The following is a 22,619-nucleotide window of genomic DNA, read 5'->3' as shown; positions in this document are numbered from 1 at the left end:
CGACTCGAGTAGGCTTTGTCCGCGGCGTAACGGTCTTTAAATAAATACTTTAAGAAATGTCTATGAGAATAATGCATTGGATTTCATTTCCTGGTCCAGGGTAGGAGGCGGGACTGCGACGCTCTATACAGGTATATAAACTGTATATATACTCATCTGATACCCCCAACAAAAACCCTCTATAGTAAAATATTATCTGGGATAAGGTCACTTTCTTACACAAGCACACACACACTCAGACCTGCCTTAGACAAAACATGGCCAAATATACACTGCAAACTGAATTATTTGGTTTTTCTCCTCCATTGCTTTTCCTCAGACAAGCGCTTAGCGTCTGACTGTGCAGTCTGACCAGTAAATGTATATCTTAGACAAACACACCATTTAATTGAGCCCCCCCAAGGTTACCCTCTTCCACGGATTTCTCAATTTGTCGACAGGTTCAAGCCCCATAAATCTAAAGTAAAGCCTATGCCCAGAACACTGTTCGCACCCATCACCTCTAAACCCTGACGGATCTCACATTAAACCACATGAAGCTTAGGTTGCACAGTGTAACTCGTTTTTCCTCAAGGTACGTTTCCCACCATCCGTTTAAAAGTCAAGCAACCCTCAGAACTGCAGTCAAAAATCACCTTCTGTACACTGTATACAGTGTTGATAGTGTACAAATGGAGCCACATATACACCCTTTGTGGGTCCATTTGGTTTGCACAATTTCAGTGCCTGAAGACAGGCTCTGAACTAAAGCATTCAATATTTAAGATTCTTATGGTAGCATCCCATACAAGTGGAGTAGTTTATGCCAATGGCGACTGCAGAACCATGAACCACAAAGCCTGGACTTTAATTGGCTCTTTGTTGCCTTCTCAAAACAACATGTCTTAATTGCTGCTTTTGTCAATATATAATTAGATGCCGGGGGATTAAAAGCCCATCTTTTATAGGCTTGGCTCGATTCCAACAAAGGGATGAATTAAATATACTTACTGGATATTGGATATCTTTGATTTCCCTGGGAAAGTCACATAAGAACGGAGGTGTTGCACATGCAGAGATCCCTGAGAGATGATCAAGTCGCTGGAGTTCCTCTCAGCATTACTCGGTAATCTTCGTTTTTTAACAGCCCCTCCAAATGGGCCTTGCCAATTGGAATTCTGACAAAGAGTCATGTTATACCTCTGACTTCACATATACCTTCCAGCATTGTGTAAGCCATAAATCCACAAGTCAACTCTGAGAAACTGGCTCATTAATTGAACTAGCACGCGTGGATGCCGAACACTGATTTGCGATTAGAGGATGGGCGGAATGGTGACAATGACATAGAAAAATCAGACTTCAGTGAAGCGACCCCGGGCCTCAGACACCATTGTTTTGGCAGCAATGGGCTCTATGCACACAGAATAACTCTTCCTACTTCCGGGCCCTTCCCTACTTCCTTCACCGATGATACTAATTAAGGCTGAGAAATGTTCCATTTTGTGTACAGTGGTTCTCAAACTTTTACATTTCAATGATCCCATAACTCTCAGAGTGTACAAATGGGTCCCGGGTCCGTTTTGTTCCATTTGTACACTCTCAGACACCTGTACAGGGCCATTTGGAACCCACTCAAGGACACTTTGAGACCCATTGGTGTAGCAGAGTGTTTCCAGTGAGCCAACATGCACAATAGCAGCACCCTGACTCTGTTTGACCAGAATGGAACAGAGCCTTCATTAGTATCATCGGTAACACCTGTGAAGGAAGTAGGGAAGGGGCCCAAGTTCTTTCCAAAATGGCATGTGTGCGTAGAGCCCATTGTTATTCTTGTCATTACGCAGAGCAGTTGTTCATGTGAAAAAGCCTGATTCCATCCACAATCAATGGGGCCACGTGCGTGATTACGGTGGATTCATGGTGGATGAACTACATACAGTACATTGCTGTATGTTCAGGATGGAACTATACAGGAGGCCTTTTCCCAAACTGCCCGAAATAGGCAGATTTATTTTTGATCAAAAAGACTTGATTCTTTCTTTCTGCCTTAACACGCAAACTCTTGAACTAGTGAACGAGCAAAACCTTCACAACTTCGCCAAGCTTTTTTCCTCAGTGTCGTGCATCTCTTTCACGTGTATGTGGTGTCTCTTTGGTATGTCTTTGTGTTGCCATCTTTTGTCCTCGCTTACCCCCTCGCCGCGCTGCACAAAACCCTTCTGGTGGGGCTCTTATCTCCCCCGTCTATAGTAACAAAAAATGCATTGTGTGTTTTGTATCTTCTGTTGCCGCCATGCTCCTTTGGAGATAAGAGGAGGAATATCTTCGTGCATGGCTTCTCTTAGTGTCAACTTCCTACCAGCGTGCGACTTCAACACAGGGTATGAAGGAGGGCTGAGAGAATCAAGTCTTGGGACATCAAAACCGCCGACACTTCTTTTTTTTTTTGCGATAACAGGTGTACGCAGTGTGAAATATAAATATATGTATGAATGAAACGGTTACATATTTCACACCACTTTGCCCTCAGATCTTACATTGCCCTTTTGATTATTTGTTTTAAATCTCCCAGATATATCTCCACCTAGGAGAATAAAGAACCTGTTGTATACTGTAGCTGTGAGAGACATTGTACTGTAGTGGCAGATTAAAGCTTGTCTGCTGGAAAAACAAAAACAATTTACCTGCAGCACATGGCCCGAAACATTCCCTTTCATAAACAAATTTCTCAAATTTACATGTAGGCCTCCTATATACGGTACGTTTATATCAAGATTTTTTTTCTACGGGGCAATTTTGATGTGGCTGTTCATTCACTACAATATAGTTAACTGACTTGAGTTTGTTCTGTTGTATTTTTTTCGATGAGAGCAGAGATTCCAGTCGCACCTCCTACGACCACAGCTAGCAGTACAGAAGAACCCTCCGGTGAGTACCACAGCTATATCCACCTCATAGTTCATGAGTACCACAGCTATATCCACCTCATAGTGTCATATTTGCAGTGGTGGAAAAAAATAAGTACTCGATTGTTTTACTTAAGTAAAAGTATCAATACTGGAATTCAAAATGTACTTGAGTAAAAAACTACAAAAGTATTGGCATCAAAATGCACTTAAAGTACCAAAAGTAAAAGTAGTCATTATGCATAATATCTAATTTAAAAACTCTTATGAAAATAGCAGATCTACAAGCTCATAATGTGTCACATTGCAGTAGGCTACTGGAAATTGGAAATACTCAAGTAAAGTACAAATACCTCAAAATTGCACTTAAGTAGGCCTACAGTACTTTAAGCAAATGTACTTAGTTACTTTCCACCACTGTATGTCAGGTAATATTTTTGCCCACTAAATATCAGATTGTGGTGCTATAGTTCTTAATCAGAGACGTGCTAGTTCTTAACCAGCGATGCATACTGGCTGATGCGCATCATGTCTCGAGGCAAAATTATGGAGGACAAATCTGTACAGTTTTTATAAGTTTGGGCTCATGGGAAGTTCTCCCACAGATCTTTTTTCACAGTGAGTGAGTGCACAGTAAATTGGATCCCTCTAGCCTTCCCCCTTCTTATTAGGAGTTCATGAATATGAAATCAATTAGTGGCGGCCCTGGAATAAGCCTCCTTTAATCTCTCATACTTGAGCCAATTAATTTGTCTAACTGTAGCGCAGTGGGGTGTTTGTGTAGACCACAGCATGGGGGCCTAGTTTACTTGAATTACATCCCTCCTGTCTGTCTGACTGTCTGTCTCTTCTCTGGCGCAAAGTGGGGGATTTCTACTGCAAGTTGGTATTTTAAGGCAGTGATTTTCAACGTTTTTCATATCAAGGCCCGTTATTTATTCAGCATTTGAGCCCAGGACCTCCATTTCATGGGATTTAGCGTCTCAGACCCCAAAACTAAAGAATATTTTGTTAGTTGGATGAGATTTTGTCCACAAATCTGTGCTGTATTGATGTCACGTGGTACCAGTAGGAGAGACAACAGGCAAACGTTAATCAAAATAACAATTCTTCTACATTCTCTAATTGTATAGACTTATTGTAAATTTAGTAATGCAGATGTTTAACAACAATAATTTAATAATAATAATTTGGTTTCATTTTTTACACTCAAAAGTCAATGATCTATAAGATGACAAAAGCAAAAACACATCAGAAATGCAACATGTCATTGTTTCCCAAAGACTGGTCGTGGGAGATTTAATTTGGGTCACCAAAATATATATATATTTTGCATATTTGCATATTTATTTTTTTGGGCCACCAGGTGTGTCAAGTGGCCAGTCCAGGCCTGGTTCTGGATATATTAATAAGTATATCATCTGAATATTCTGCTAAGTAAAGCAAGCATTTAGCTACTTATGCCTTTTACAACCACATACAAGTGTGAATTAGGATTTTCTGTGCTTAGGCAAGTAAAGACAGTATTGGGAATTGGGTCATCTTAAAAAAATGGGTCCTCTGAAAAAAGGTTTGGGAACCACTGGGCTAAGTGACTCCTCAAATTCCACTGGAATGCACAAACATAGGTTGCATACTTGGTCCTTTGGCCTCACGGTGGAAAAAGTTAAGTCATCTGGCTAGCTGGTATAGCACTCTGTGCCTTCCAAGTACACGGGAGGCCTAGTGTGTGCGTGCGTGCGTGTGCGTGTGTGTACGCGCACGCTTGGCCGCTCGCACATGCAAACCTAGCATGCGAGAAGCTCCTGCAGCTGTTGTCCGACTCTCTGACGTCTCTAATGCTCCTTGACAGCTCCGATTGACAGCACGCTGTCCTCCACCTCCTTCCATTCTCTTTCTATCTCTATTTTCTCTCCTCCTCCACCTCCTTCCATTCTCTTTCCATCTCTCTCCTCCGACTCCTTGGTCTCCCCCTGTTTCACGCTTTGTCTTCAGACTGCACTGTGGGTGGCGTGTGCTGTAACCATATCTGGGGTTTCTCTGTACCCTCCTTGTCAGGAATGTGTCCACTTTCTGGGGCGTATAGGAACGGTTCTGCGCCTTACTGGGGGGAATTCTTGGTAACGGAGTGAATGCCCCCCCGGTTGCCGTATCTATCACCTTGAGCAAATGAACAAATGCAAAGCAGACCTAAAAGCAGTGGTGGAAAAAGTACTGACAATTTTGACTTGTGTAAAAGTATCAATTCTGAAATACTGTACTCTGTTACAAGTCCAGAATTCAAAATGTCATCATGCCATCATGTCAACGGCATCAAAATGTACTTAAAGTACCAAAAGTAAATGTAATCATTGTGCAGAATGTCCCATTTCCAGTTAAATTTCTAATGTATAAAAATAAAGTGCAAATACTTTTTACTTAAGTGCAGTACTTAGGTAAATGTACTTAGTTACTTTCCACCACTGCCTAAAAGTGTTTGCATTCCGTTTTATGCTACGTGCTACATTCTTGTGTCTTGGATTTCAGAAACAAGTCTGCATTATGACTTCACGTCATTTTGTGGCTCAGTAAAAACAATGTTTTGCCTGCCTCTAGAACCTGTCTAAAGTCCTCCTCACTCTAATGTTGCGTTAACACGGACAGATGCTAAGATACAGTCTAGTCTACCATTCATTTTCAATGGAAGCCAGCGACATGAAGCTACAATTAATGTGAATCACTTTAAGCCTACATTTTGCACCGCGTTGCATCATGACGTGTTGGCAAGCTTACAGATCTGTTATTTTCGAAAAACGTTTGAAAGATAGTGAGAATTCTGTCAGAATTGTCTCATGGGGGGGGGGGGGGGGGGGGGGGGTCCCTTGCAGAAAATATTTTTAGATGGGGGGCGTCCACGGCCATGCAAATATAGTATACATATCAATTTGGGGGTCCTTGACCTGAAAAGGTTTAAGAGCCACTGGATAAAACCATATCATTGAACCAATGTAAACATTCAGGAGGAAACTGTAATAACAGTGGCTGAAGTAATCTAATCACAACCAAGAGCTCTGAGACCCCCCATTCTAATGCAGTGGTCCTTGAGGGGGTTCCAGGTGGTCCGCAGCCATGATGAAGAGTTGGTAACCAAATGGACCCTTATAGATCTTTGATTCTTAAACGCTCTCATTTTACGCTCTCAATAGTTAAATTATTGTTAAACATCTGCATGAACTAATTGTTTTGATCAACGTTTGCGTTTGGTTTTGGGTCTGAGAGGCTAAATCTCATCAAATGATGGTCCGTGACTCAAATGGCGAATAAATCCTTAATATGAAAGGGGTTCACAACCACTGCTCTAATGGTCGCTCTGCCCGGAGAAGACCCATGTCACTGAGAATACATGCAGAATGCAGCACCTTGACGGACACATCGAAAGTCACGTCAGATTTTAGGGGCAGCTATGGGGTCCCCACGGACCACCCAGGCTCGAGGCCCAGAGAGGATGCATACATTACATTACTGGCTCTCCCTCCGAGGGGTCCCGAAGCTAAAACCCCAAACTCTAGACAACATGCATGGTATTTGAACGGCTATGATCTCATCCAATATGGGATTGCAAACAGATGTGGTCCTCTTATCGGGGCATCGGTCCGACTTTGTGCGTTCTTCTTCTCCTCGAGCCTAAAAGTAGGCACTAAAGTTCCCCTTGTCCGTGTTTGTGAAGCCAGAGATAGTGGAGAGGTTGGGACAGATCTAGAACAGTGGTTTTCAACCCTTTCCGTATCAAGGCCCATTATTAATTCGACATTTGAGTCACGGACCACCATTTGATGAGATTTAGCCTTACAGTATATTTTGTTATTGTTGGATAATATTTTGTCCACAATTCCATGCTGTATTGAAGTGGTACCATAGGAGAGATAACAGGAAAACGATCAAAATAACAATTCTTCTACATTCTTTAATTGTGTAGACTTCTTGTAAATTAAGTAATGCGGATGTTTAAAGATAATTGAACTCTTGAGAGCGTAAAATGAAACCAAATGGACCTGTATGATGACGGTTACAATGTAAGGAAGAAGAACAAGGAGAAAAGAAGGGAATGGGAGGGATCATGGATTGGTCTTCCTCCAATAAAGCCATAGTAAATAGAACGATGTGTGAATTGGTATAACCGAGAAATAGTACTGCACAATTAAACAAAAAAAGACCGCAATCTAGATTCAGAGACCTACAGTATGCGATCACATTTCTAAATTTGAGCAGGAATCGTTCAGCACTAGTCGCTGTCCAATTTATTTTAGTTACTAGTTTGTAAAAAATAAAATAAAAACACTTAAATATTTATCTTTCACTATGGGAACTGCTCCCGTTGCAAGTTGATGATGTCATATGTCCATGTGTGGTTCAGCTCTATGGAATATATGGAATGCACGTGCTAAAAGTATTTAAAATGTTGCTTTGATGCTCATATTATCCTTAAGTATTAAGTATTAAGTTGTTTTTATTAGCATATGCATTCCAGCATATGCATTCCATCCATACATTCCATAGACCATATGCGACAGGAGCAGTTCCTATTGAGTGAAATATTCTTTATTTATGAAAGAAAGTGTTTCTATTTTTTATTTTAGTTATAGAGGGCAAGTATAATGTTTTAAGGCATATTTGACTTATTAGCCAGGGATTCTTTTAAGAGAGGTTAAAGTCAAGTACTTTGACAGTAGTTGGCTCCAGGTACCACATTCAGCAACTATACAGACTAAAGACAACCAGTAAGACACCCTGAGGGCGCGTTGAAACAACAGAGCTTCTTAATATGGCACAGTTGAAAAGCAGGAGTTAAACTATTAACACCACGAACGCCCGGGGGTATTTAGGACCATTAAATCAGAGCGCCCAGCGATTTGCAGCAACGGAGCACATTTAGCGATGCACCAGGCGCCATCTCAGATGTAGCTGAAGTAGCTAGATGTAGCCAAAACATGGCTATCCAGGGTTTGATGAGGTCAGTGTCGTGATCTTCATGGAGATCCAGGTGATGATAGTCAGCTCAACATAAGGAGATACATGTGTTGTACCAACTTGGTTCATTTGCAAGTGTGACGCGTGTTGCAGCAACCACACTGGTTATGATGAGACTGTCACAATATGGCCATATATTGACATTCCCATATATGGGCTTAATAATGATGACATCAGGGATCTCCATATATGGGCATAACATGAATTGTATTAGGGTATTGTCCACCCTGGGCAAGACCTACGCTGTAAAGACTATCATTTGTTTGGGCGGAAGTTGCGGGATTTTAGCGGAAGTATCGCCCAAGGAAATTACGTTGATGCTTTACAAATCAGTTTACATTCTCCGCGAAAGTGTTGTGATTGGAGCCATATATGGAGTGTGTCATGAGGCGTGATGTACGTGACGTGTCACGAGATGTGACCATATATGGAGGCGTGACACAACACGAGATTGAGACGACTGACGGTAAATGCAGGTTTTCATAGTAACTGCGACCTATGGTCGCAATACATATTTTCATGGGAAAAAAATGGGAATCGTGTGAGAATCGTGATCTCAATTCTTGTGTGTAGATGACTGCGGGTGTGCGGTCGACAGCTGTGAGGCAGGTGGCCTCCCTGTGTCTCTTTTTTTGGGGGGGAGGGGGGGTGGAGTGAATGGAGGGTCTGGGGGTGGGTGGATTTTCGGAAGGGGGGGGTCAAACTGAGTGGATATTAATTTGTCTCTTGCATTCAACCCCCCCCCCCCCCCCCCCCCCCCCCCCTGACCGCCCCATAGACACACAGACAAGGCTGGAATGCATAGCGAATACCTTGGACGGCGCGGCCCAGACAAAACACATATTGTGCTGGTAGGTCACGGATGGTACGAGTGAGTCCGCCACTCCCACGGGTGGGTCGTGACAGAGATGTCTGCATGGCAACGCAATGTGTGTGTGCTGGGGATTAACCGCCGATGACCCCGCGATGGGCCGGCCGGCCTATAGCTGTCCGGTCAGGATATATATACAGAAAATAACTAATGATAATGGGGAGGGACCGCGATGATGATGATGTGGATGATAAGCCTCTGTTGTGTCTGTGCGTGTGTGCGTGCGTGCGTATGTGTGTGGGCCGCGAGTCACCCGTTATGTGTGTGCGTCGATCTGTCTGGGCCTGGAAGTAATCTGGATTTGCGGTGGGACCCCTCCTTCCTCCCCTTCCTTAGAAATGTTTTGGACGCGAGTCTCGCTCCACACGCCCTGTTTTTTAGAAGCCGGCGGTGCCTCGATCCTCTCTGTGCTTCGGTGCCTGATTTAAACTTGGATGCGAGCCGGTGTTCCCCCGTCAAAAATAGCCAATCTGCAAGCTCACAGCGCGCCGCAGCTGCGGCGCGTTGTGAGCTTGCAGATCGGCTATTTTCTGAGCAAGACGCAACGTATAAATCATGCGTCAGCGCCATGAGTCTTGTGGCCCATGTTGAAATTTGTGAGACTAGGGAGAGAGAGAGAGAGAGACAGAGAGAGAGAAATTGTGAGAAATTACAAACGAAGAGAAAGAGACAGAGAGAATTTTCTGAAAGAAAAAAGAAATCTACGTACAGTTTTCGTCGCCGATAGAAGAAAGCTTTTTGCATTTGATTTACTTCCTGGCGTTCACACACACAGCTCTTGGCAGTCGTTCGCCTCCTCTCTCTCTCTCTCACTCTCTCTCTCCCTCTGTGTGTCTATGGAGTTGGTAATAGTCAGCAGGAGTCTGTGTGTGCGCGTGTGTGTGTGTGTGTGTGTGTGTGTGTGTGTGTGTGTGTGTGTGTGTGTGTGTGTGTGTGTGTGTGTGTGTGTGTGTGTGTAGAGTTGGTAATAGTCAGCAGGAGTGTCCGATGTCTCTGGGCTGAAACTCATCAGTTACAGTAATGGGAGGTGAACACGGCCAACAGAGAGAGACCTAATGGGAGGTGAACACGGCCAACAGAGAGAGACCTAATGGGAGGTGAACACGGCCAACAGAGAGAGACCGGTGCCATGATACCACCACAGTGTGTAATAAAGTAGCTAAGTACATTTACTGAAGTACTCAATTACTCAATTCAGTAACAACAAGTTGTCTCAAGACACTTTACATGTAGAGCAGAGAACCGACAGCGATCCCACCCTGTAATTAAGTACAACTTTAGTAATACTTCTACTCCACTACATCTCGGATCCAAATAAAATACAGTATTGTATTGTACTTTAACTCCACAGCATTTACAGTATGTGAAAACTTTAGTTACTAGACACTTTTATTTTGATTATTATTACAAAACATACACCACTTCAGCCCTATATACATTTTGGCCATTTGAAAATAGCTGATCTTTAGATCGTTGTAGAATTTGGAATGGAATTTCTTAGAATTATTTGTTTGTTTTTAAAAGCATAAAATTATTACACTTTTTTTATAAAAGAAAATATATATTTTGGAATATGATTGATCTGTGACCCACAAATAGGTCCCGATCCACTGTTTTGGAAACAGTTCTCCAGTACGCCCCCCCCCCCCCCCCCCCCTTGTTGAACGAGGCCCAGATCTCTCTCTCTGGTCCCATACAGCAGCCCAGGGCAGAACACCACAGAACAGCACCGTACGGAGCAGAGTGGAGCAGAGCAGCACACTGGGCTCTCTAATCTAATTACATGCTTTATTTGCTGCAATTTGTTTCTCAATCAGTCTGGTTCAGTGAGGAAGAAAAGCCCTCCTCCTCCTGGGCACGCATTCACACCTCCTTGTACCAGTGCCCTGCAGCCTCTCTGTCTGGCAGCTCCAATGGCATAGTAGTGGCCATGAAGCCTGGCTACCCAGGCTTTGATTTTCCTTCGCATTCGGGAAACGCATTGTAAAATCTGGCATAGGAAGCCCACTACCTTGTATATTTGCCTAACCAATAACAGAGGCGCGTCACTCCAGATTTGGTGAGGTCAGTGTTCTCCGCTGTTTTCTACCGGGGAGGGGAGGAGGGGGGGGCGGGTGCTCAGATCGGGGAACCAGTAGGATCCACCGCCTGTTTTCGACCGGCACCCGCCCCTCTAGACCAGAAAGCAGACAGTCTGGGCCAGGCTAGTGGCCATGGAACAGGACACGCATCAGCGATCCTGTCTATCTATTGTTCTAACACGGAGGGAAGTTTGGAAAACGTACAAAAGTATTGGTATCAAAATGTAGGCCTACCAAAAGTAGAAAGTACTCATCCGTTTCACGTTTTCAAATGTATACAAATATTTTTCAAATGGCCGAAATGAAGTGGTTAATTATGTATGTTTTGTAATATTCAAAACCTACAAAGTAACTAGTAACTAAAGTTTTCAAATAAATAAATAAATCAATGTACCGGCAGTGGTGGAAAAGTAGGCTACTACATTTTGTTACCTAAGTAAAAGTATCAATACTGCAATGTTACAAGTAAAAGTACAAAGTAAATGTACAAAGTATTGGTAACAAAATATACTTAAGTAGTAAGTACAAGTAAAAGTACTAAATAGCAGATCTGCAAGCTCACAATGTGTCACAACGTGACACGTTGTGACCAGTAGATCGTCTATTTTCAAATGTGTAAATAGGGCTGAAGTGGTTAATGTATGATTTGTAATAATAATTCAAATCTACAAAGTAACTAGTAACTATAGTTTTCAAATAAATGTAGTGAAGTAAAAAAAAAAGTACAATATTTGGATCAGAGATGTAGTGGTAAGTAAGTAAAAGTATTGGAAATTGGAAATACTAAAAGTAGGCCTACCTCAAAATGTTGTACATGAGTACATGTACTTAGTTACTTTCCACCACTGAGCAGGACGCATCTCAAGTGGAAACGATTAGCTTCAAATGTCTCTGCGGGACTTTGATTCGGGAGGCAAAGGTCCGCCTCTCAGTTACTCCTTCTCAAACCTCTGAAATAACAGCCACACAAAACAACCGGTAACTACATCTACTCGGAATATGCAAAGCACACTTTCAGCTCGGAGAGACAACAAGCGCCGTCCCCACTTCTCCTGCTTGTGGCCCGCGCACAAAGGGAACATTTGTCCTCACGGTAGGGGACCGCCGGGCCTTAAATGGAGATCTCGGGGTACTCTCAGCAGGACCCTGGCCCATGCCGTCTCAGGGGGTACACTAATGGGGAACGAGAGGCTATCAAAAGGGAGCATTTACTATGGCATCAAGGCGGGGGGGGGGTTATGAGAAAACAAAGACGCCTTTCCACGATGCCCCCCCTCGTCTGTTATTTACATGGTAATCAGACACAGCAGATACATACGTACTTCGTTTTATTTACTTTGCCTTTTTTGGCTGATGTTGTTTAGTTGTTTTACTTGAAATCATCGTCTCATCGTCACCAGTGGTGGAAACATTTTTTTTACTTAAGTAAAAGTATCAATACTCTGAAAAGTCTGGAATTCAAAATTTACTTGAGTAAAAATACAAAAGTATTGGCATAAAAATAAAAGTACTCATTGTGCAGAATGTCCCATTTCAAGTTTTTAAATGTATAAAAACTTTTGAAAATAGCAGTTCTAAATGATCTGCAAGCTAGATCAATACAAGCTCACAATGTGTCGCATCACAATGCATTGTGAGCTTGTAGATCTGTCTGAGATGAATTGGAGCAGAAGTTGGAAATTGGAAATACTCAAATAAAGTACAAATACCTCAAAATTGTACTTAAATGGTAAATGGTGCATTTATATAGCGCCTTTATCCAAGGTGCTTTACAGAGATTGTGCATTACATTCACCCATACACACACACACACTTGCTCAAGGACACTTCGACACCAACTCTGGGGTTCGAACTGGGAACCTTGCGGTTGCCATCCGGCCACTCTACCCCTGAGCCACTGCCCCACTTAAGTACAGTACTTAAGTAAATGTACTTAGATACTTTACACCACTGCTCGTCACACAGCTCTTTCTAAAGCGACTCTTCTGTTTTCTTTCTATGAAGCTTTCCATGTACTAGTAGACAGAGCAAAGGCTCTGTCTACTAGTATCCATTCTCCAGCCCATAGCCTCCCTTTTCGGGACACATATTTCCTGGTTGCCGTGTTGCCCTGGCAACCTCATTCACACACAGCATAAAAGGACACTGAAGGCATGGAGCGGAGGAGATCTGCTCACAACAATGCAGTTTGTTCGTGTTGATTTTGTCGACTAATACTATGACGACAAATGTTCGTCGACTACCTTTTTTCACTGACGAAAACTATATGGAAACTAAATGAAAACTAAGCTACAGTATGATTAAAACTAAGGCTAAATATATTGACAATTTTGACTAAAATGTTAGGGAGAGACTAGAGGAGAAGACTATATCATTTATATTTGGTTGCTCGGGTTGTTGCGCTCTGAAAATAGCAGATCATTTTTGTCGACATTTTTGTCGACAAAAAACTGTAGATTTAGTCAACTAAGATCGTATATTTAGTCGACTAAAACATTTCAGATGATTGAAATGTGACTAAAACGTATTATTATTATAATTTTTTTTTAAAGACTGGGTCTCACTGTATTACTCAGGCTGCACTACAGTGTCTATTCACAAGCGCGAACCCACTACTGAGCGGCACGGGTGCTTTGACCAGCTCCGTTTCCGACCTGGGCCGGTTCACCCCTCATTGGACGACCTGGTGGTCCCGGGCTCCCCCAGGAGCACCATATCGATACCGAACTTAGTGCGGACACCCGATCGACATAGTCCACTGCAGCTCAGAACTCCTGAGCTCAAACGATCCGCCAGCCTCAGCCTCCCAGTAACTTGGATTACAGGCGCATGCCACTGCACCCGGCGAAATGTGACTAAAACTAAATGAAAACTATTCAAGAGACTATACTATGACTAAAATCAAAATTTGCTAAATCAACACTGCTTCTATGGCTCATCCCTGAGCATCATCCCTAGTCCACTGGTTGCCAAACACTGGGTCAGGAGGGAGCCACATGTGGGTCGCAGACATAGTTTTATTTTTGGTTTCCTACATTTAGTTTGAGAGACACCAACCTGCACATCGGGAGCAATTAGGAGTTCAGAGTCTTGCTAAAGGACACTTCGACACTAACTCTGGGGGAGTTAAAAACTCTTGCGGTTCCCATCCGGTCACTCTACCCCTGAGCCACTGCCACCACTGGTTAATGTATGTTTTGTAATAATATTCAATCTACAAAGTAACTACAGTTAAATAAATGTAGTGTTGTAAAAGTACAATATTTGGAACCGAGATGTAGTAGAGTAGAAGTAAAGTACAATGAACCATGTTGAGGTACAACATGGTTCTTATACTTTCCAGCACTGTGAGAGCACGGCTGGCGCTGTGACAGCAGAGCACAGCCAGTTAGGGCAGTCGCTGAAGCCCTTTAAGCTTTCAGGGTTGCAGGGGTTAAAACCAGTAAAGAGGTGCTAGGGATAAACTGTAGTGAACTGCACATCCCCATAATCCATCATAAAAAAAAATAATATATGGCACACACACGCACAGTACATGGATTTGGTGAACAAAGTAAGTGTGTGTGTAAGTGTGTGTGTGTGTGTGTGTGCGCCCGTGCACGTGCGGGACCTTGGCAAGAATGGTTTGCACCATCTATTTAAAAAAAACACATGAAACAGCAGATTTACGTTGTCTGGCAAATAATATGACCACTTATGAGCTTTTTGAACCATCTTGAAAGACAACTCTATTTTTGCAAGGGCATCTTGTACAGCACAGTTACGTATGTATCCATGCATGCATGTGCATTCTTTTCTCACGGCACACATGTACACGCACCGATGTACGTTGAGCAAAGCATGCACCTTTGCGTGACTCTGAAGGACGGGCAGTAATTTGAGAAAAAACTTGTGCCTGCGTGAGGTATTTATTTGTTCATGGCCACGGAGTGGACCTCCCCCCCGCCCCGCGTGGCGCTTCATGGATGGCTAATTTTTTCTTTCCTGACCTCCCTTTGTGTGTCAGTGATCCCCCCCCCCCCCCCCCCCCACCCCAGCACATCAGCACATCGCAGTTTGCCAACCCCTGCCCCGCTTGCCCCGACCAACCCCCCCCCCCCCCCTCCGCACGGCAATAAATGCAAAAAGCTTGACACATCCCTTGGAGGCGCCTTAAAGGAATCCTGTTTTTCTTTTTTCCCTTTTTTTGAGGCACTGATTTGACAAGAGAAGGGGGGGGGGGGAGGATGGAGTACTAGTGGGGGATAGTATACAGGCCTTAATCAGTCCAACATTGACATGGAATGGGTGGTGTGGGAGGGTGGATGGGGGTGGGGTGGTAATAAGCCGTGGGTGGGTCATTTGTATGGATCTCCAAACTTCTTGGTGGTACCATGAGCTCAGTGCAGAGGTCCTTAGCATCAGGGACAGGGGTGGTAGACAGGGTCAGGGGGGTCTAAGGGGAACTAACGCCCCACCCCACTGCAACACACACACACACACACACACATCAGCCGGGGGCGGGGCAGAGCCATAAGATGTGCTGCTAACTATTAAGGATGATTTATAGTTCTTTCGCAGTTGTGTGCGCTGGTGTCTCACAATGCAAATAGCCACAATGTGTCGCGCTGTGCACACGTCGTGGCCTTGTAGATCGGCTATTGTCGTTGTGACATAATAATACCCTCTGATTGTCTTTTTCTCTCCACCTGCTCCATATCTTCGACCTGTCCTTCTCAGACTGCGAGTCGTACTGTAAGGCCTCCAAGGGCAAGCTGAAGATCAACATGAAGAAATACTGCAAGAAAGATTACGGTGAGTGAAGACATGCAATGTGCAGATTTACATTTTATAAGAAAGACTACAGTGAGTGAAGACATTCACATTTTTGATCATTGTGAAAAAACGAAAAACGGCTACATGGGATTTTTATGGGTTCGAACTATGTAAAAAACAAAACAAAACAGCGATTTTCACTAGTTTGGGTATCGGGCAAACATCTGGTCTCTCTTTAGGAAGTCTTGACCTGAAACGTTTGGGAAGCACTGCTCTAACATGTCCAGTCTAACCCAGTGGGTCGCTGCAGTCCTTACTGTGGTATCTAGATAGTCTTCACTAGAAGCGTTCTTACTGACAGCTTACTGTCTTTCCCTGGACGGAGACAAAGCATCAAACACAGTGATTGGGGGAGTGGGGTGGGGTGGTGGGGGGTGGGGGGGAGGGCATAGAGTGAGGAGTGGGGTATCTCCTTGATTGACAGCCCAGCGGGCATTTAGGACCAAAGCGGATGAGGCAAAGTCAGTGTGACGGACAGTAGGTGATCTCCAAGAGGACCTCATTAAGTCTGCACGCCCGCACACGTGCACGCCCGCACACAGTGTGAGACAGCGTGTGTGTGGACTTAACACACGCACGCACACACACACAGTATAGGTATATAGCACCTTTATTAGAAGGATAAACCCCCCCTCTGATGTTAGAGGCACACACACACACACGCACGCACCCCAAACCAATCCATTCCCCACACAGCATTCCTGTGAGCGTCCTGTCCGCTGTGGTCCATTCAAGGTGCGGATGAGAGACGTGTGACCTCTCTCCCCTCTTCCATCCCTCCTCCATCCCCCCCCCCCCCCCCCTCCATGATTGAAGTCATAGGCTCTCTGTGGAAGCTGGTCAACCATGCGCCAGCATCCTGCAGCATGCATACATACATACATACCTCGGCAGCTTTGACTGACAGGCCGGCCCATTGTTCCACTTGGATTTAGGGAGTTAGGGCCTCGACCTCGACACCTCCTCTCTCTCTCCCCCACACACACCCCTAACCTTCCACCCCCACAACCTCCCCTACTTATGTGTCTAAAAATCACACTTGTGTGAAGTGAGGGGCCCCCACTGTATTTATAGCGGCCACATGATGTCATATAGTGCCCTAAACAAACATTAAAGTCCATAAAAGTGTCTGGCAAACGATTTACGCGGTAAGTGATCTAAACAAAACGTTGTAATATCCTCAGACCATAGATTCCGAATCCCGAATGGGCATGCTGATTTTTGAAGGGGAATGAATAAGACAAACATGAAATAACAGAAGCAAACATTAAAGTCCATAGAGTTGAATGACAAACGATTAATGTCATAACGGCCCTAAACAAACTTCCATATGAATTGACTTCCATTTGACATACTGTAATCTTCAAAAGCCATGCATTGGAGGGGCTTGCGGCCCTCAAAAACATGGGACGTCCTATTGTCAAGCAGGAGAGAATATCACTCAACACTGTACTGAGTAGTACCCCCATACACACCTGGGTGGGGTTCCCTCCCTGCTGCTGATGTACTGTAGCATGTGGTGGCCATGTTGAAATGAATGCATACGGGAACTGCTGGCGTCGATGAGTGATAACTGATAACCCAACACGGCACCTTCCCTGAACAAGAATCTGTCCTCCTCAGCAGCAATGCTTGAGTCTGTACGTGTCATTTGGGTGTGTGAGCGTGACAAACACAATGGAGTCAAACAGTTATGTTGCAAAACCTTGAAGCAAGGCTTCTTTCATACTGGGCCAGGTACTGAAAATGAAATAAAATTAGAATTCTAAAAAAGAAAATCAAAACATTTGCCACGGACAAGACAAGTCTTTGCCACGGACACATTTGTTTGTGGACGGACATATTAATGACCCCTGCTCGCAACGCGTGTGAGATTGTAGATTGGCTATATTCGGTGCATGACATTGGTGTGCAACCGTGTAGAAATCAGGCATAAGGATAATCAAAATGACATTTGGTGTCAACAATTGGCTTCTTAAATCATGCCGTAACTTCTTCCAGCTTCTAACTCAACTTGAATTGTAACCTGATATTGTTATAATCTGGTTACTGTAATGATGCCTCTAATCCATTACTCCCCAGCAGTTTCAACTGCCATGTTCTCCCTGTGAGCGAGGCCTAATCCACTTTCTCTCTCACCAGGGGTCTATACAGTTAACGTGTACACGATGAGAACCAGAAAAAGGCCCACTTAAACAGCTACAGTACCAAACAATAGTCTGCAGGAATGTTTTTGTTAGATACAAACCAGACCAATATACCAGCATAATATCCCCAAAGGCCTGTGTGCCACACACGGCCACACAGACAGTGATACATGGACTCACATAATGTAGCGTGGCTGGAGAAAGTGGTATAGTTTATGGCTGTTTTGAATAGAGCAGCAGGAGAGCAGGGGCTACACGCTGCGTAGCACAGTGATGCTACAAGCTACTGCGGTCGATATGAAGACCAACTCATTGAAAGACATGCAGCGGGTGGGAGTGTTTGTGTTGCCTTTGTGGTTACGGGGGGAGTTAGGGGCTTTCTGTCTCAAATGTAGTCATAAGGATAACTGCTCTTGCTCAACAGAACCAAGCATCAACAAAAGGCTATTCAGTACTATTTACAGACAGCACAATGTTAGGCCATGTACTGTATTCTTCTGTTGTCCAAACACAAACAGAGAGCGCCTTCCGCTGGTCACAGGTGGTAGAGGCAGGGTGATGGAGGAGGGCAGAGTTCACCATTAGGTCAAATTGCCCGATCAGTCAACAACCACAACTGTGGCATTTTGTTGCCAAAACCATAAGAGGTCATAAGAGAAGAAAATTAGAAGAGAAAATGCTGGATTTGTGGCTCAGGAGTAGAGTGGCCGGTAGAGAGGCCCAGATGGCAAAAAAGGGGTAATTTGTCTGTGAAAAATCGTATGGTGAACTCATGATATGATTCCAATCATATCATGAGTTGAGTGAATCGTTACATGCCTACACCGTAATATTTGTAATTGTCTAGTTTGATATGCATTGTGAGGGTATACGCGTGTGATATCATCATCATACCCGGAAGTTATGTGGGAACGCCACGATTGCATTAAACAACGTTAAACTCACTTTGCCACTTGATTTGCCTCTCACTTTATGCATGTGTATAGCCTCTATTATGTCAAAGCTAATATTGCAAATTAATTTTGGAGCATGTGGGGTGTAAATCTGACCCATTTTGGCAAACCTGACCTCAAGCAAGGAAATAAGGCAATTTTTTATTCAACGATTCTACAGAGCCAATAATAGATGGACCTGTGAGGCTTTCAGAAGCACTCTGGCTCAGAGATAGTCCAACTAGAAGCTAATGGAACACTGAAGCTAGTGATTATTCTATTTGTAGAGGCCATTGGAAGACAGGCTCAAAGGCTTCCGAGAGCCACGGTCAGTTCACACAGAGCAGCAGGTCATAGGCTGGACGATCTGGGCTGTATAAATTGTTCAGTGAATAATGTATGATCTTGACATAATAGTTAAGCTGAAGCTGCCAACTAGTGGGTTACAGTCACAGTGAAACGCTGACGCAGCATTTGAGGCATGCATGGTGAATAGCTTACTCTGTACTTGCTGTGAAAGATGCAATTATCATAATATTCACGTGCGTTGGTACAGAAGAATGATCTATTTCAATGCATTAGGACGCTGCGGTATTGCTGCGTTCACACGGGCAGATGCAAACATACAGTCTACCATTCATTGTCAATGTAAGCCAGCGACATGCAGATGCACGTTTGTAGCTGCTGCAAAAGATACAAACCTACAAAAAAATATCACCTTTGTTCAATAGTTATATGGCTTGCCTTTGACACGTATAGCAATATGCTTGATTGTTTTTAACAGGCTAAATTAATCTGCACATATACAGTATATATATTTGGGTTATTGGTCAGTGGATGTTCTTTTTTAATGTGTTTGCATGCTCATCATACTTGAATGTTTGCTATCAACTTAAACGTAAAGCTGGTAGTTCCACCGCCTCTAGCATGATAATCTCATCCATTTTCAGCAAAGATACAGTCTACCATTCATTGTCAATGTAAGCCAGTGACATGAAGGATGAACTGCCTTCAACTCCAGATACAAAAGAGACAAATATGCTGTGAATCTTTGCATCTTTGCATATTTTGCATCTGCCCGTGTGAACGCAACATATAGTTGCTGTCGGGAGGAAACCACCTAACTCAATTTTTGAACCTCAAAAACAAACAACTCATTCATAATGAAAATTCATATTTTTTTTAATGCCAGATTTAGCCAATACGACCGCAAATGTCCCAGGCCACCCAGCCGGCTCTGCTCTGCGAGAGGAGCGAGACTCACGGCTGATTTGTTATGTTTTGATTAGGCGTTCCATCATGGTCGTTTAAGCACAGCTAGATGGCTGTTTCAACCAATCAGATTGCTTGCTCGAAACGACCTGTAGTCCTAATAACCATACCACCCCCTTATTCCCCTATCTACACCCACAGCCGTCCAGGTGCACATCCTGAAGGCAGACAAGGCGGGCGAGTGGTGGAAGTTCACAGTCAACATCATCTCCGTCTACAAGCAGGGCGAGAGCCGCATCCGCCGCGGCGACCAGCTGCTGTGGGTGCGTGCCAAGGACGTGGCCTGCAAGTGTCCCAAGGTCAAGCCCGGCAAGAAGTACCTGCTGCTGGGCAACGACGAGGACTCCCCCGGGCAGAGCGGCGTGGTGGCGGACAAGGGCAGCCTGGTCATCCAGTGGCGGGACACGTGGGCCCGCCGGCTGAGGAAGTTCCAGCAACGCGAGAAGAAAGGCAAGTGCAAGAAGCCGTGAAAAGGCCCCGGAGAGAGGAGAAAAGAGGAACGCCGGGATTCGGGAAGGAGGGAGGACATTAGAGAGGGAAATAAAAGAACACATATTGAGAAGAGGAGTGGGTCGTAACAACAAAAAAAGTGAAAGAAAGAATATGGACAGAAAAGAGACTGTTTGTGTCGCTGCTTTTTTCGTGTATAGAAGCATGAAGAGAACTATTTAGGATGATTTTTTTGTTTGTTTGTTTTCGTGAACTTTTGTTGAAGGAGCTCACCTTGCAGATTGTTTGTTGAAGGAGCTCACCTTGCAGATTTTGGTTTCACAGGTTATTTTCCTTTGAGATTTATCTCGAGTGGATTTGCCGACTTTGCACCCCTTATTATATAAAGTTGTTTGTGTTCATCTTTTTTAATATCTCAATATGAATCCAATATATTTTATACTCCGATTGAACGAATATCCTCTGCTGGTACAAAAAGAAATGATACAGATGAACACTTTAATAGAATTGAATGGAGATGAAGCCACTGAATGGCCACTGCAATTTAGCCTCCTTAGTTTCACTTTCTGAGCAGAACTGAGCTTTTTCTCCCCATCAAAAACCCTCACTGCTCATAATACGGTACAATTCTTCATCCACTAACATTAAACAAATACAGATGTGCATTTGCTCCGTTTAATAAAAAACAAAAGTGCCATAAAATATTATTTCCAAGCGTCAGAAATGCACAGCTGTTTTTTAACGCATTAAAACCGGGAAAGCATCAGTGTCATTTTAGATTTTTTTTTTCTTATTTCTTTTTTGCATTGGCTGTTCAAAAACAGCAGATATACGAGCTTGTATATCTGTTATTTTTGAGCATTTTGTTTTTAAAATCTTGAAAGTGAAGAGAACTACTGGTTTAGAAGGTATTTGCAGAATGGGCCCTGCCATGCCCTGCCATGGCTGTGCAGTATGCCAGGAAACAACCACATCCCACAGTCAGAATGGGCCCTGCCATGCCCTGCCATGGCTGTGCAGTATGCCAGGAAACAACCACATCCCACAGTCAGAATGGGCCCTGCCATGCCCTGCCATGGCTGTGCAGTATGCCAGGAAACAACCACATCCCACAGTCAGAATGGGCCCTGCCATGCCCTGCCATGGCTGTGCAGTATGCCAGGAAACAACCACATCCCACAGTCAATGTCAAGATTTGATCAGATTTAAATTAGCAAGCGACCAAAAACTATGGACATTTTCTGGTAACCGCACAAAGGATTAAAATGGCATTTGACACGTCCCTTTCGACCGATTTGCCGTCGTACATCTTTTTGAATTCATTTAATTTCTTTTTTTTCTCCCATGTACATTATTGTACAGATCACCCTGCATGCCAATGCCTCCTAGACAAAGCTGCAATGTTCGATTCACTAAGAGGTGCTGCTGAAAATAGTATATTTTTATTATTAAATTACATTTTTTTGCTTTCTCTGCAACTGCAGCAGGTCTTAATATCTCGTCATGACAATGGTGAATTCAATTCACGGTACAATTACAAAATACTAAGATCATTTCCCAAATCAAACAAACTCACAATTTTTTTTTTCACTCAGAATACGAGTAAATTACAGTGTATTGCTAAATGACTATGTATCATTATTGTTTTTATACTTGATCATGTGTCAACCATATCATGAGACCAAAATAGTGAGCTGACAAAGAATGACCTGAAACAGTACATGACGTACTACAGGATAAAACAGTACATGACGTACTACAGGATAAAACGTTGGAATTGAATGAGGACAGAATACATTTTGTACTCAGATTGAATGAAACAACACTTCTAACTTGCATAATATTTGAAGACCAACAATATACACATTTCTGCGATTTGCCTCTTAGAAAAAGTATTCTCACACCCAGCATAGCATTTTTAACAGAATGTATACATTTTGCCCTCTATGATCTTGTTAGTATGTCATTTTTTGTAAGAAAACACAAATTAAAAATTATTAGAATGTCAAATATATTTGTAATTGATCTATGCCTTCTTCTAATGTACTAAAATGGGTTTGGCTACTGACCACTAAATCTGCATAGGCAGTTTTATTATTATTATTATTATTATTATTTTAGAGAGAAGAGGATTTTAAACAGTCTATGTAGTTTTC

General features: G+C 43.4%; 1 protein-coding gene across 1 annotated transcript in view; it reads left to right on the top strand.

Annotated features, from left to right (window-relative positions):
* ntn1a (netrin 1a) overlaps positions 1 to 20,718 on the top strand; it is an 80,869-nt gene extending 60,151 nt beyond the window's left edge. Inside the window, exons 4-6 of the mRNA XM_079498766.1 lie at positions 2,857 to 2,910; positions 15,567 to 15,641; positions 20,155 to 20,718. Of these exons, the coding sequence (XP_079354892.1) occupies positions 2,857 to 2,910; positions 15,567 to 15,641; positions 20,155 to 20,483 (458 nt within the window). The 3' untranslated portion in view covers positions 20,484 to 20,718. The remainder of the gene's footprint in view (positions 1 to 2,856; positions 2,911 to 15,566; positions 15,642 to 20,154) is intronic.
* The last annotated feature ends 1,901 nt before the right edge of the window (positions 20,719 to 22,619 follow it).

The sequence above is a fragment of the Electrona antarctica genome, assembly GCF_951216825.1.
Source record: "Electrona antarctica genome assembly, chromosome: 4".
Classification (NCBI taxonomy): Eukaryota; Metazoa; Chordata; class Actinopteri; order Myctophiformes; family Myctophidae; genus Electrona; species Electrona antarctica.
This window is presented reverse-complemented; position numbering and strand designations above follow the sequence as displayed.